Below are 16,107 nucleotides of genomic sequence, written 5' to 3'. Positions count from 1 at the left end.
CTGTTGCTCCATGGAAACAAAATGCTGTGCTAATGGAGAATGCTGTATGCACTTAGGAAATCAGTCACTTGGGGCAGCTGATTTTCCCAGGAATTAGTGATAACCATAGATGTACCATCTTAATTTTATTCATCTTTGCTTAATGAATTGAATTGTTGACTTTCTTCATTTTGTTTTCCTCATAAGAATTAGAATTTCCCCTACATTTAGATTTTCTAAAGATTGATATTATCACTTTAAACCTCTCAATACCCATGTTGATAACTTGGGATAAAAAGTACATTATCTAATGGGTGCAGAAGTATAATTCCTTTGAACTTTCTGTAGTTTTTTCCAAAGAGATTTGGGTATTTTGGATTTCTGGGTATCTAGGTATTGCCTACTATTTTAATCTGGCCGTCACAAATTCTGATCATGAAGAACCAAAGGAGAGTTTGATTACTGAATATAATTTATTGTCCATTAGTCCAATACATGTTGTGTATTTTCCAGGATTTCCTTTGGTTGTTGTGGGCGTTTCACTGCTGCTGAATTACTATCATTCTCTCTGTCTGTCATGCTCGTCCTCATCTGGGTTCTCACTGGCCATTGGCTTCTCATGGATGGTAAGTAACTACTATGTGACGAGTTGAAATTTTAATATCATTTATGGTTAAATTTGTCCTCTCTTCCTCTACTTTCTGTGTTTTAGTAGTGGTACCTCTGATTACCATGAAAATTAGATGTCCAAAGATGGTGTTATGTATCAAATTTTTTATTATTTTTACCTACATTCTTAAGATCTTTTTTAATAACAGCTTTTTTAGGATGTAATTCACATACCATACAATTTACCTATTTAAAGTGTACAATTCAGGGTACTTCCCTGGTGGTGCAGTGGTTAAGAATCCGCCTGCCAATGCAGGGGACTCCAGTTCGAGCCCTGGTCCTGGAAGATCCCACATGTCATGGAGCAATTAAGCCTGTGCGCCACAACTACTGAGCCTACGCTCTAGAGCCTGCAAGCCACAACTACTGAAGCCCGTGTGCCTAGAGGCCGTGCTCTGCAACAAAGAGAAGCCACCGCAGTGAGAAGCCTGCATACCGCAACGAAGAGTAGCTCCCGCTTGCTGCAACTTGAGAAAGCCTGCGCGCAGCAATGAAGACCCAGTGCAACCAAAATTAATTAATTAATTAATTAATTAAACTTATTAAAAAAAATAAAGTGTACGATTCGGTGGTTTTTAGTATATTTGCAGAGTTATGCAACCAACACTACAATCATTTTTGGGTTTTGTTTTTTTAATTGTTTTTATTTTTGGCTGCATTGGGTCTTTGTTGCTGAGCAGGGGCTGGTCTTCGTTGCTGAGTGGGGGCTACTTTTCATTGCAGTGCGCAGGCCTCTCATTGCAGTGGCTTCTCTTGTTGCAGAACACAGGCTCTAGGCACGCGGGCTTCAGTAGTTGTGGCATGTGGGCTCAGTAGTTGTGGCTCATGGGCTCTAGAGCACAGGCTCGGTAGTTGCGGCGCGCGGGCTTAGTTGCTCTGCAGCATGTGGGATCTTCCTGGACCAGGGCTCGAACCCATGTCCCGTGCATTGGCAGGTGGCTTCTTAACCACTGTGCCCCCAGGGAAGTCCCCAGTTTGTTTTGTTGTTTGTTTGTTTTTTAAATTTATTTCGGTTGCGCTGGGTCTTAGTTGTGGCTCACTGGCGCCTTAGTTGTGGCATGTGAACTCCTAGTTGCAGCATGCATGTGGGATATAGTTCCCTGACCAGGGATTGAACCCGGGCCCCCTACTTTGGGAACGCAGAGTCTTATCCTCTGTGCCACCAGGGAAGTCCCCTACAATCAGTTTTAGAGCATCTTCACACCCACCCTCCAAAACCCACACCCAGTAGCAGTCACTTCCTCGTTTCCCCACCCAGCCCCGGGCATCCACTAATCTACTTTCTGTCTCTGTGAATTTGCCTCTTGTGGACATTTTGCCTAAATAAAATTACATATGACCTTTTGTGTCTGCCTTCTTTCACTCAGCATAATGTTTTCAAGGTTCATCCATGTTGTAACTTGTATCAGTACTCCATTCCTTTTTATGGCCAAATACGGTTTAATTGTATAGATGCATCAATTTTATTTATCCATTCATCAGTTGTTTCCACTTTTTTGGCTATTGTGAATAATGCTACTGTGAAAATTGGAATACAGATTTTTGTGTAGACTATACTTTCTTTTTTTTTTTTTTTTTTTTTTTCTTTTTGCGGTATGTGGGCCTCTCACTGTTGCGGCCTCTCCCGTTGCGGAGCACAGGCTCCGGATGCGCAGGCCCAGCGGCCATGGCTCACGGGCCCAGCCGCTCCGCGGCATATGGGATCCTCCCAGACCGGGGCACGAACCCGTATCCCCTGCATCGGCAGGCGGACTCTTAACCACTGCGCCACCAGGGAGGCCCCTATACTTTCTTAATATAAATGGAATTATACTGTAATATAATATCCATATTATATATAAATATATGTGGAATATATAATGTATGTCATATAATATGTTAGAGACATATAATATGTTAGAGTCTCTATATGATAGACTTCTTTTGTGTAATAATATAAATACATGTCTATATCATTTTATAAAGGTACTAATAGCTAACATTTATTGAGTGCTTTTTATACATTGGGCACTCTGCTGGGTGTTTTACATGGACTTTCTCATGTAATCCTGAATACAGCTCTTTGAAGTAGGTACTATTATTGTTCTTATTTTACAGAAGAGGAAACAGGTTCTAAGAAGTGACTAACCACAGTCACAGAACTCCTGTGTATATTTCATACTTACTATCAAAACATCTTGATAGTTGTTTTGATAGAAGGACATTTCTCAAAGTCCACCATTATTCTTCTGTTCTCTCCCTTAAGACATTGTTAGACTTTTATTGAAGACCCTGTAACCATCTCCACCTCTTTCTTCGTTCAGTCCTTATTACTTCTCTTATTTTCATAGTTTGCTTTATTAATCTCACGAAATTTTATCTAACTGCTCTGCCCCACAAAGTCTGTTCACCTTTTCCTTTCTTGGTGTTTCAGAAGGGAAGGAAGCTGAAACACAGAAGTCAATTTTATACTGTTTGTAACACTATCTAAAGAATTTTTTTAAGGGAGGAATTTGGAAAGCAGAGATTATGGGTATGGATCACACTTTTTCCTGTTACCCATTCCAAGCAACCACGAGGCTAATCCAGACCTTGGAACAGAGCTCTTTGGAGGCAGTGCCAGGTCCGAGGGGCTCCTCTCCTCCAGGCACTGTGTCCCTGGCAGCTCTGAGGACGGCTCAGCTACAGTGGTGCTGTCATTGAGTGTTCAGGGAGGCTCCCCAAACCCTTACTGGCCTTAACTTGTAAACTTTTATATCGTTTTCTGTCATTGTTGCTACTTTCTAATATCTACTTGTCCAAGGAGCTCTTACCAGTTTACACTAGTTAAATTGCCCTTGTGACCAAGCTTAGTTTTCCCTCAAAAAATAACAAAAACAAAAAACGGAGTCTTTGAGCTTTTTAGTTGTTTGTTTCTCAGATTGGTATTTGATGTGTGTTTTTTTTTTTTTTTTTGCTGTACGCGGGCCTCTCACTGCCGTGGCCTCTCCCGTTGCGGAGCACAGGCTCCGGACACACAGGCTCCGCGGCCATGGCTCGCGGGCCCAGCCGCTCCGCGGCATGTGGGATCCTCCGGGATCGGGGCACGAACCCGTGTCCCCTGCATCGGCAGGCGGACTCCCAACCACTGCGCCACCAGGGAAGCCCTTTGATGTGTGTTTGACTTGTTTTCTGCTATTAACCGAAAAGATAGCTTTCTAGCACGTGTCTGTAACATTCTGAAATATGTTCTTCTGAAAACAGAATGATAAATGTGGTTATTTTAAAGGGCAAGGCATGAAGTATGTTTTCAGAGTTATACCAAGAAGCATTAATATTAAGAAAGTACTTCAGGGCTTCCCTGGTGGCGCAGTGGTTGAGAGTCCGCCTGCCGGTGCAGGGGACACGGGTTCGTGCCCTGGTCCGGGAAGATCCCACATGCCCCGGAGCGGCTGGGCCCGTGAGCCATGGCTGCTGAGCCTGCGCGTCCGGAGCCTGTGCTCCGCAACGGGAGAGACCACAGCAGTGAGAGGCCCGCATACTGCAAAAAAAAAAAAAAAAAAAAAAAAAGTACTTCAGAGTTTTTTGAACTAAATCTATAACTTTTTATCTACTCAGTTTCATCTTACAAATTAATCTTTTAAATTTGGGAAGACTTGAAAGAATTTGACCAGTAAGTGGTGTGGTATGTTTGCAAGAGCTGATGAATGAAGAAAAAGAGGGGCAAACTGGATGAATAGTTGAGCGTGTGTTTCAGGGATGTGACATGGCTGGTGGCACTGTTCAGTTGGGGGTGGGAGTGATTGTCATTCAACATGCTTGTATTAAGAACCTTCTCTGAAGAAGTCAGATGGGATGCATGCTGCCTCTTCAAACATGGAGTACGGTGGGGAGACTTGGTGGGCATGATTGGAAAGAGGTTATCGCCCAACTTAGAAGGAGTAGGTGGAGGCATAGGAGCAAAAGAAAGGCTTGAGGCCAAGTGCGTGTGGTGCAGTGCCATTCTGTGTGAGTTATGCCTTCACAGTCGGACTTGATCCATCAGAGAGTAGGGGACCTTGTGATTTAAGGCAGGGAATGATGTGAACTGATTTTTGGCAATGGCAGTGAAGAGTAAGTGGGGGAGAGAGACAGAAAATGGGAAAGGATACACACATCACACTAGGAAGTATGGGAATCATGACCGGGGTGTGCCGTGACAGTCAAGAAGAGCACCCCAGAGTGGTTGCAGCCTGAGTGTGTGTGATGAAGGTTACGATAAGATGAAAAGGAACCCAGAGTTTCTTGTTTGGAAGATTAGGGATAGAATGACATTGTGTGGAGTCATGGAGAATCCTGTCATTGAGCAGTTCTGAGTTGTCGTGTTTAGTTTAGACCCAGGTGGGGAGGATGAGTGTAAAATGAGTGGCTGGAACAGTGTCCTTAAGTAAGTGAAAAAGATGTGATCTAGGGTGTGCATTGGCTTTAAAGGAGCAAGGGCAATGCATCTGAAGTAATGGGGGGAAGCAGGAGATGAGAGCTGGGAGGCCAGAACTGAGCTTGGCTTAGAGCTTTAGCATTCAGAACAGTCCCCTGGGTCTTAGATAGTTGAGCACCATCTATAGCATGAGAAAAGGGATTTCCCCAAATACGAGCAGGTCACAGTGGGCTAATGGTGGACACTTTGCACTAGTAGGGTGTAAACATCTTAGACTGAGGTTTAGGGCTGCCTGATTTTTGGGGGGACTTACAAACTCTGTTAGGTTTATGAGCTGAATAGCTTGTGGAGAGAAGCTGAGCCTGTGCTCCACACTGACTGCTGTATCCTCTGCAGCCCTGGCCATGGGTCTCTGTGTCGCTATGATCGCCTTCGTCCGCCTGCCCAGCCTCAAGGTCTCCTGCCTGCTTCTCTCAGGGCTTTTAATCTACGATGTCTTCTGGGTGAGTGTCTGTTTCCCCAGAGCTGCTGCTCTCCTTTGTGTTTAATTGGAACATTCACTCAGGAAAATTTTTAACTCTAAATATCCAAAGTCTGCTTGCCAGAGTACCTCCTGGCTGAGACCACTCCCGGCCTGCACTGTACCTGTTAAAAGGTGAGCAGGCAGCTTTCCGTGCCTGTATTTGTCGAGACTTGTTACAATAGAGAGTACACGTGTGACTCGGGGTGGAAAAGGGAGCAGGCAGGCAAGGTTCTCTGCCCTGGAGCACTGGCAGCTCTGCTGTAAGGGCTTCCTCTGTGGGTGTGGAGAGAAAAAATCTGCACGTACACACAGGAGCAAAGATTTTCTTTCTCCTCAAAGCGTGCAGTCTAAAAAGCTTGATAATGCAGTACTGAGACTCTGCTCTTAAGAACAAAGAGGGCTGTTGCTGAGATCGGGGTGCTTCCAGCTCCCTCTGGTAAAGGTGACTCTCCCCTCGGCAGGTGTTTTTCTCTGCCTACATCTTTAATAGCAATGTCATGGTGAAGGTGGCCACACAGCCTGCTGACAATCCCCTTGACGTTCTATCCCGGAAGCTCCACCTGGGGCCCAATGTTGGGCGCGATGTTCCTCGCCTGTCTCTGCCTGGAAAACTGGTCTTCCCCAGGTAAGACTGGCGTGTCGGCCTCATCTCATGATGGTGAGGACACTGCCTTCCTCTGCCCCTCTGTTCCCCAGTTTGTCTGTCTTTGTTATCAGCATTCTGATGCTGGACTGGAAAAGGGTTGTGAGTCATCTCCATTTTACAAATGAGGACAAGAATACTGACTTAACTTGCAAAGACTGATCATTAAGTGATACAGGTGCAGCTTTTTAATACTGAAAAATGTTATCAAACAACCCTGTTACCGCTGTTACCATAGTTTAAAGTTGGCTAGAGGGAATTAATGGGAGAATCTGGATCTTTTTACTTCTAAGACATTTGTAAAAATGTCTTAATACTAAAATTATACAGTTCCTGAAACTATAATCTTGGAAAAATTAATGTGCTGCTTTAATCTCCCATGTCTGGTAGTAGTAGGTGCTTATTTGAAGTCTTAGCAGTGAATGTGACACATAGTGAGCTCCTTGACGTTTCTAGAGGCGGCAGCGCTCAAGCAGATGGCTCCAGCAGTCACTTATGCGGTGCTCTCCCGAAGCGCTGAGGGTGGGGCTGAAGACCTCAATCGCCAGTACTCTTGTGGCTCTTAATCTCTGGACTCTTAAAAACTAGTGTTGTTAAACCCATAGAGATTGCCATCTACCGTTCAGATAAGTTCTTTGACTTCTTAGAAAGTGAACAGACTTTGCGCAGGAGGAGAAACGGGGTTGTAGAAGGCGGCACCCCTGACATGTGACACTACATTCCAGCTCCACTGGCAGTCACTTCTCTATGTTGGGCATTGGAGACATCGTGATGCCTGGACTCCTGTTGTGCTTTGTCCTTCGTTACGACAACTACAAAAAGCAAGCCAACGGTGACTCCTGCAGTGCCTCTGGACCCGCCAACATCTCCGGACGCATGCAGAAGGTTTCCTACTTTCACTGCACCCTCATTGGATACTTCGTAGGTAAGAGAACCAGAGAGACTGCATGCAGGCCCCTCTCTGGCTGTCCTACCCCTGGAATTAAATCAGGTCTTCTAGCTGCAGATGCCAGATGAAAGGAAAGCAGTGACTCTGGTTGCTGTTATAAACAACCACAAAGGAAAAAAAACTGACCCACGAGATGAAAAATGCTCTATGTGTTGGCCAGCAGCCTAGTTCCCTATCCAATAATATGTTTGAAGAACATTGCAGGAAAAGGGTGGTCAGGCCTCAAAGCTGAGAAGACCTACCACGCAATGAAATCTTCGGCTTGAGTTTAACGAATGTCACGTTTATTTCCTACTTTATTAGACAGATACTTCCCTTCATCTGCTCTAACATTTCCATCACCTCTGACCTCGGACTCTCCCTTGGCCAGCTTTTCTCTAGCCAGCTCCGTTTCGGGCAGACAGTAAGAGACGGTTGTAATTGGGCTAGTAACCTGTCTGTACTCCAACCGCTACGACAGTGAACGGAAAGGAGCACCTTTCTTGCCTCTGTGCCTCCTACTGAAGGAGCACTTCATAGTCCACGGTGCTCTCATAGGCGTGGGTTCATTGCCACTCCACTCCACTGGCTCTGAGTGGAGGCAGGGCAACTGTGGTATCCCTATTAGACGGATGCGCAGGCTGAGGCTCAAGATGTGAAAGGCCTTAGCCAAGGTTATATGGCTGTCATAAGCAGCAGAGTTGAAACTTGAACCCAGATCTTCTGCCTCCAAGTCTATCATCATATACCACAGGAGACAGAGGGAGACCAGGCACACCCAGGGCTGAAATGAGGCCTGGAACCGGGGACCTGCGCACGGAGTGGGACTTGGGCTACTCACAGGTCCTTGGAATTCTACGCTTTTAAAAGCTGTGCTGCTCCCTGTTTCTTTACCTGCTCAAGCTGGGCATTTCACTCCCCACCATTGGATGGAATGTGTCACATTACAGCTGTACAATCTCAGGACTGTGCCAAGAAGCAGCCAGGTAACAGTGGCTCTCCTCTCTCGGGGCTGTCCCCTTGGAGTTATTCACAAATGTTTCTCTCTCCTCGCAGGTCTGCTCACTGCTACTGTGGCGTCCCGAATCCACCGAGCAGCCCAGCCCGCCCTGCTCTACTTGGTGCCATTTACCTTATTGCCACTCCTCACGATGGCCTATTTAAAGGTGAGAGAGGCAGTTATAAACCAGTGAAAGCAATAACATGGCATTGACCCTGGACTTGGGTATGTATTCTCCTTGCTAGAGGTGGTTCTGCTTAAGACCCTAAGCTCTTGATCTTGAGAGTGGGATCTTTCTGTTTTTGTTGTTTGGGGAGGATTTTGTTTGTTTGCTTGTTTTTGCTAACCTGATATTAGCAACCTCTTCCAGGTTCTTACAGCCATTGGCTGACAATACTAATGAGTAGACCCCTTACCACCTGGTCATAGATTAATTAACTGAAATCCCTAAAGCCCCGCAACAGAGACTTCCTACTTCTCTTAAAAAACGGCACCCTGGGGGCTTCCCTGGTGGTGCAGTGGTTGAGAGTCCGCCTGCCGATGCAGGGGACACTGGTTCGCGCCCCGGTCCGGGAGAATCCCACATGCCGCGGAGCGGCTGGGCCCGTGAGCCATGGCCGCTGAGCCTGCGCGTTCGGAGCCTGTGCCCTGCAAGGGGAGAAGCCACAACAGTGAGAGGCCCGCCTCCTGCAAAAAATAAAAATTAAAAAAAAACAGCACCCTGTTGCCACCTAATAGCCCTTTAGTACTCTGCATTAAAGTTTGGAAATAATTAAGAAATGCATTGTAAAAACTAAGGGCATTATCTGATTTACAAGATTTATATTATCATCCACATTTTACAGATGATGAAACAGGCACAGAGGTTAATTATCTTGCCTAGATCATCTGAATCATAAGTGATAAAACTGCCACTAGGACGGAGTTGGTAAAAGCTCTTACCCTCTCAAGGGGCCTAAGACCCCTTCTAGGAGTTCTTCAAAGAATGAGGGGTTACTTTTCAATGAGTAAAATTTGAATGTTCTTTGATTCTCCACAGAAGCAATCTGATCTGAGATCAGGAGTCAGAATGGACTTGTAGGTATGTATGCCTCGAGTTGAAATCTATGACTTAGTAAAGTTCCTTCTTTCCCAGGGTGACCTACGGCGGATGTGGTCTGAGCCATTCCACTCCAAGTCCAGCAGCTCCCGATTCCTGGAAGTATGATGGATCACAGAGAGCGACCAGAATGGCCTCTCAGTCCTTTTCTGTCCACGCGTGGTTTTTTTTCCTCTTAGAGCTGGCCTGGTACTCGGAGATGTACCTGTCTAAGGACTGCCATGTGACCGGATTATGCATTTGCAGGAGCGAGGTGCTGGAGCCTGCGTGGTTCCTTCTCTTCCTGCCGTTGGAGAGGCTGGAGCCCCTCCTGAAGTGACAGGCCTTCCCCAGCGCTCCTCCCTCCCCTGTTTTTATGGATCTGCACCAGACTGTTAACCTTTGGGGGACGGAGATGTGACTGTTTAAACTGACAAGGGCAAGGAGTCGTTCTATACCTTTGAACACTAAAAGGATGAAAAACATTAGCAAACTGGTTTCTTCAGTGAACCCTCAAGAACTTTTGGGACCAGTTTCCTATGGGGGACTCAGTTTCAGAGAACTGAGACAGAAACTCTTCTGTCATTATATTCTTCTTTCCGTTTTTTGGATTTATTAAATATTTTCTGTGGTGTGAAGTGACTTATTAAATCCACAGACACTGAGTGACTTCTTAACAACGTACACATAAGAATTTGTTGTAATGAGTTCATGTCCACCCAGATGTTGTGTTGGCAGTGAACGAGGGCACGGTTTTTATACATACACACACACATGCACATGGATATATATGAATCAACAAAAATTAAAACCTGCTAAGATCATGCTGTATAGCAGACAGGGGCTTGCTGTAATTTTTAGCATGTAGAGCAGTTCACTCTGGCTTCCTTGTATATGGATAAGCGGCTGTCTTTCCCTCCACAACTGAACGTGCAGTTAAAAAACAGTATAGTATTTGTACTGATATACTCATGGACTTTAGGGGATGCTCATTTGGTTTTGATCAGTGTAGCAAATTAGGGATGAAAAGTTAAAACTTTTTGACCCTTTTTTCATTTTTACAGGCTTCTCCCTTGCAGGGTTTTTGATAGTTTCTTCTTGAAACAGTGCATGTATTATAGCAGCAGGTGTCTTTGTGCTTTCTGATCATAGTAATGTACTACTTGTAAATACATTTTTCTATTTTCTATTTTTTTGTATTTTTTTTTTTTGGCATTTTGTTTCATTGGTGTGCTGTATTTTCCATGCCCTCACTCCTTTAAGAAAAAAAAAGGAAAAAAGCAACACGATCCTGTCCTTGCTGTTGTGATTATAGTCTTGGTTTACCTGTTGTGACAACTGGGTTTTGGGGACAAATGTCAAACACCCCCGGAAATGGGCCCTACGTTCCAGGAATTGTGGCAAGAATGAGCTGCTGTGACCCTTAAATCCGCCTGTGTGCTGTGGCCTTGGCTGGAGACCCAGTGTCCCAGCAGTGACTAGTGGGAGTGGTGTCCACAGCCTGAGGGGAAATTGCCCGTTGTTTGGAGGCAGAGGGAAGCCGGGGATTGGCCTGCCCACCTGAGAGCAGGGGTTGGAGAAGGGCCCATGTTTCCCGGGCTCTCCCTTAAGCAGGTGACCTGTGTATAAACTGGGGCGCTGTGGGCCCCATGGCTGGAGGTCGCAGTGGGTGGCACTCACAAGTGGTGCACGTGGCGGTGAGGATGGTGCGCTCCTCCGTCATGTCTTCAGATCCTGCTGAAGGCTGTATGTTTTTTGTTGTTGGGTTTTTTTTTTTTTTTTTAAATAAATGACTCCTTTCTAGCCTTTGTTACTCATCTTCACTTTTGGTTGTTGGTACCAAATGGAGCTCCCGTCCCCTCCTACCTGCTCTGCCTGTTCATGAGACTGACTTCAGGAAGCCCCTGTCTGTCTCCAGACGGGGTCCCCTGCAGCTCTGGTTCAGCCTACAAACGTCAGAGAACGGAGGCTTCTGCTGTCCACAGAACTCAAAACAGCCTCTGGGTTTAGTGAAGACCAGAAGTACACCCGTGTACTCTCTGCTGAGCAGCTGTACTTCTTTTTTAGCCCTCGGGGATGCTAAGGGCTCCTTAAACAGGGAGCAGAGCAGGGGGTGGGGGGAATCTTCCAGAATGACTCTGATTAGCGGCAAGTGCCAGTAATAGTTAAAAATAATATCCTGGCAGTTTGTCATTTTAAGTTTTCTAACTTTTCATTACAAAACTAAATTCCAGACGGAAAGAATGTAAATTTTTGTCCTTGCTTTTGTGCAGGTTTCGGGGGAAAATACCCATACAGGACTCCTGAATGTAATTTGGATTCCAGTTGTAGTCTTCAGAGCCCTTGAAACTTTGGCAGAGTAACTGCAAATGTTCCTTTTGTTTTAAATTAAACACAGGAGACACGCTAGAATTTGCCCGGTTCTGGAAGTGTCAGGCTCTTCTAATGGGGAGAGGTTGAGGGTGGGGTGTGCAGTTAAAGCACATGCTCTCAGTTTCTCCTACAGCCTCCCTCTCTCCCCTGCTTCATATACTTACATCCTGGTCTTATTTTTCCTGGATTCTCAGATACTGAGTTTTGGGTTTTGTATCTAAGAAGTTTCTTGCATTAGGCAAGGCAAGGCATGTTGACAAAGTTCCAGCATGGACCCCCTTCCTCCCTCCCTCCCTCCCTGGTCTGGGGATCTTCTTCCCCCAAAGAGTCTGCATGTTGGAACTCTCACTTTTTCACAGTAACTTTCTTCTTTCTAATTTGAGCTAATGGAGGTACGGCAGCGAAGTTTATCCAAAGCCTAGCACGTTCCACTACTATTATTACCACTTATGCCTTTTCTGAATAAGACAGCTGCACAGCTCCCTGTGTAGGAACAGTTCAAACTGAAACTGGGGGGGGGGGGGGGGGCTTTGCAGGGGGCTACGGGGGCGGTAGGCTACTATCTGAATTGCCTTTGTCAACACAGGCCTTGGTTAAGCAGGTAAGTTATGTTACCCACAAGAAAAACAAAAGGACTAGTTCTCTGTAAGAATGGAGGGGAGTTTTGCCAATGAAGTGTTAAAAATAGAATCTGCCAAGTCTGCATAGCAGCTCTCACATTACTGCTGACCAGATCCAGTGTTGGATGTAGACATTTGTGTTTTGTAAAGCCTAACATTTATGTCAGAGCCTTGGAATGTAGCAGTTTTGTACATATGTGAATGTCAACTGTAATTCTTCTCCACAGAGACAGGTCAGACAGCACAGGCTCAGAAGGAAACCAGCCCATTCTGCTTCTGGTCTTCCAGTGCATACAGGCCTGGACAACCTCCTTCCTTCATTCAGTCCCATTTTTTTGGCAATTTCCGTCACTGAAATCAAGAACAAGGGCTCCTAACACAGGTGTCAACCTTGCTACAGGAGTTTTTACTGAAGAGCTGCAAATCTAGTAGTGAAACTCGGGCCCTCCCCTCTTCTCAGAAGGCTAAGCCAGGTAAGAGGGGTTTGGGGTTTTTTTTTTAATCCAGAAATTATTTCTATTCCTATGCAATTTACAGACTGCTTTCTACTTGCAAGGCTCTTAACTTCTTCAGGTTCGGAATCCAGCTTCTCGTGTATGGAGCCTCTCCCAGGACAGTATTTTTCCCACTCCTTCTTTTGACTGTGGCAAGCCATAATTTGTTTCCTCCCCAAACTTTTCCTTGGAATTCAAAGCCCTTTGCCATCCATTTGAGGTAATTCAGTCATGTTTCACTTAAACTGTGTTAGTCACTGGGTGCTCCTTCAACAGAACCAGACATCCTGATCCCTACCCTCGTGGTCTAATGCAGGCAGGCCTTGCTTCAACTTGCTTGATGTGTGGGGAAAGTGGGGTGGCGAGCATCCCCCCCACGAGGTTACTCAGCAGCACAGCAGAGCTGCAGTCATAGCTTTCTGTGCTCGAATCTGGGCTTAGCTGTAAATGGCAAAGGTGTGGCTGGGAATGCTGATTCACAGGGCTGGGTGCGCCTGGCCAAGAGAAGGTTGAAAGCAGGGTTATAAGTGCCCTTTTTTCCTGTACCATTGGTGCAGGTGAAGCCCAGTGCTCCTGAGGGACACAGGCCAGCACTGGGCCAAATGTATCCCTGACAGCTGAAAGCAGTGCCAAGTGCGGTTCAGAAGTCTCACTACTTAGAGCCAGCAGTTAGTTAGCAGGCGCTTTATCTCAGTGTCCTACGGTCCTCTGTGGAAATTCTAACTTCATGCGGTGCTCTTCAGCAGTGATCCCTTTGCTGTGATGTAGAGCTCTTAGATATTTGAGTTATTGAAGATTCACGTGGAAGGCTCAGGATTAGTTATGGTTTCTTTCATTTGGATTCTGCCTAGTCAAAAATTCTTAAGTTCCAAAAAGTCGGTCCCCTGTTGGGTGGAACCTGTAAAACCTGCCACTGGTTCGCAGGCGAACAGAAGCTCTGAGGAGTCCTGAAATAGGAGAGCCCCTGGGCTTCCTCCAGCGCCCACTGAGTCCTAGGGTTCTCACTAGACCCCAGGAAGACAGAGGAGTGGGAAGCCTGTTAGGGAGAGGAAACACGGGTTGGAACTGGGAGTCGGGAGGTCTGCCAGGCAGTGGGCTGCAGATTTCTGCCTCGTGAGGAATGAAAGACAGGAAGTGGGTGTCCAGAGGACAAAGGCAGAGGGCAGCAAGGTGGCCGCCTGCCAGCATTCCAGCCTCGGGATTCTGGGGGCCAGTCCTCTGCCTTGCCACAGACTTGCTCCTGCAGGCAGGTTGCACGTCAACTTTCTAACGAGAGTTCACTCAACCCACTGGATCTTCCTGGGGGCGGCAAGCTCGTGCACCTAACTTCTAGTAGTTGAACCTTTTCCATTGGAGACTGGATTTCTTCCCACTTTCGGTCAGTGTTGTGGCTTGATTATTTTAGGTTTTTTCCCCGGGTATACAGTAGCCGTGCCCAGCTATGCAGGCTTACAGGGGGAGGGCAGAATCCTGGCTTCAAAGAGGAGATTGAGGACTTGGTAGTTCAGGGAGGAGCAGCCCAGCCTTGGCCTCTGAGATGACGAAGCGCTCTGCAGATGAGTCTTGGTCTTGCCAGCTGGACAGTGGTGGAAACGGTGCTGCGTTCCCCAACGCTGTCAGCAGGTCGGGCCCCAGCCCCGGCCAGAGCTCTGTGAATGGAGAAACACCCTAACGCACCCCGCTACCACCTCCCACTGCCCTGGCCTGTTCAGCAGCCACTGGTGTTTTCGGGGCCTGCGCCATTGGATGTCACCTACTGGGTCTCCCTGCCTCCATCTGGCCTTCACGGAGCTGTTTTGCCAACAGGCCTTCCCGTGAGAGCTGCCCCGGGCTAAGGGGGGTGGGAAGAACAGACAGAACTTGGTGCCACATTGGATGCAGAATGTGGCGATTAGAAAATTACTCTGGCTTCTGACCTGAACAATTAATTGCCAGAACTGAGCTAAGGAAAAGAGTGAGTCCTGTTCTACCCAGTAGAGTAACTAAAGCTAAAAAGTTGGGATGAAAGCATAGAAATGGTATTTAAAGCCTTAGGAAATATACAAGCTGTTCTCAACAGTGAGAGGTAGGAGAATGGCTCCCACAAGGTCCTGTGCGTCGAGGCACCCGCCAGCACACATCCCTCACAGCCACGTGGGGCCTTGCTTTGGTGACAGAGTCCCTCTGAGCCTTAGTTTCCCGATCTGGAATGGGAATAAAGGTGCACCTTACTTAAAGTGTTAAGTGACTATTAGGCACTGCTCAGGTTTACTGAGTTTTCGTGTACTCCACAATTTACCAGTCTTCATGGAGTTAAAATACAGTTGAAAAAATCAGACTTAAACAGATGCACACACTTTCTTTATTCAAATGACCACAGCTTCTGTAATACTTTCAGTTCATCACTGAGGAAACTGGTTATCCTTCCACTGTTGAGGGGTGAAGGCTCTTCAATCCTAGTCTAGGCTTTCAAAATTGAGTGGCTGCTGGATAGATAATAGGGTCTCTACCATCATCCTAGGCCAGTCCAGGATCTTGACGTTTTCCTGGACACGCTGAAGGACTTGGCACAAGGAGTGGGAGGTGAGTGAGCCTGAGTGAGCCTGAGTAGAGGTGGTCCGGGTCTGCATGTCCTAGGATGTCTGGGCAGTCCCTCCGCTGCCACGGCTCCACTGGGGAAGGGCCCAGCTGATCACCCTGGTCAGGTTTCAGGAGTGGCCCTTAGGAGCCATTCCTTAGGAGGTCAGCTTAGGCCTTAATCATTTTGCAGCCCAGTCCGAGCAGAAGGCTCGCAACAGAAGCATAAAGTGTCCTGGCTACAGAACACAGAGGGGGGCCTGCAAAGGGTCCTGGACTTGTTCTTGCAGTAACTCAGCTGGGACAGAGTCTGCCTAACGGATCCTTAACATTTTGGCTGCTTAAAGCCAACAGTATCAACCTCTAACCAGATTCTGCAAACAAACCAAAGCTGACCTTTCATTGGTCCAATGTTGACATTTTAATTTTTCTATACTTTTGATTTTTTTCATAATAAATGCTTCCTATGCCCTCTTTTACTTTATTGTACTTTACAGCTCTGCTGCTTGTTTTGAGGGGAAAGGTAACTGCTACACTGTAAAGCTACCCGGTCAGTCACTGTGGGCCTGTATTCTCAAATCTCAAGGCTTGTCTTGAACACACTTGGAACAAAAGACTCAGTGGGCCAAACTCCCAACCTGTATTCACATAAAGAGCAACGTCTTTCTAAGCCTCTTGGCTCTAGTCAGCCCACAAGACAGGAGAGAAACAGGAGCCAGACTAGGTAGAGGGTGAAGGCTACTCTTTTTCTTAATTTTTATTGGCGTATAGTTGCTTTACAATGTTGTATTAGTTTCTGCTGTACAGCAAAGTGAATCAGTTAAACATATATCCACTCTTTTTTAGATTTCCTTCCCATTTAGGTCACC

The 16,107-nt window shown here is 46.4% G+C and overlaps 1 protein-coding gene across 1 annotated transcript in view; it reads left to right on the top strand.

Annotated features, from left to right (window-relative positions):
* Window positions 1–10,382, top strand: part of SPPL3 (signal peptide peptidase like 3) — a 120,436-nt gene extending 110,054 nt beyond the window's left edge. Inside the window, exons 6-11 of the mRNA XM_060119469.1 lie at window positions 493–605; window positions 5,420–5,526; window positions 6,008–6,171; window positions 6,915–7,114; window positions 8,174–8,283; window positions 9,253–10,382. Coding sequence (XP_059975452.1) covers window positions 493–605; window positions 5,420–5,526; window positions 6,008–6,171; window positions 6,915–7,114; window positions 8,174–8,283; window positions 9,253–9,324 — 766 coding nt within the window. The 3' untranslated portion in view covers window positions 9,325–10,382. The remainder of the gene's footprint in view (window positions 1–492; window positions 606–5,419; window positions 5,527–6,007; window positions 6,172–6,914; window positions 7,115–8,173; window positions 8,284–9,252) is intronic.
* Window positions 10,383–16,107: the final 5,725 nt, after the last annotated feature.

Source organism: Mesoplodon densirostris, chromosome 15 (assembly GCF_025265405.1).
Source record: "Mesoplodon densirostris isolate mMesDen1 chromosome 15, mMesDen1 primary haplotype, whole genome shotgun sequence".
NCBI classification, from domain to species: Eukaryota; Metazoa; Chordata; class Mammalia; order Artiodactyla; family Ziphiidae; genus Mesoplodon; species Mesoplodon densirostris.
This window is presented reverse-complemented; position numbering and strand designations above follow the sequence as displayed.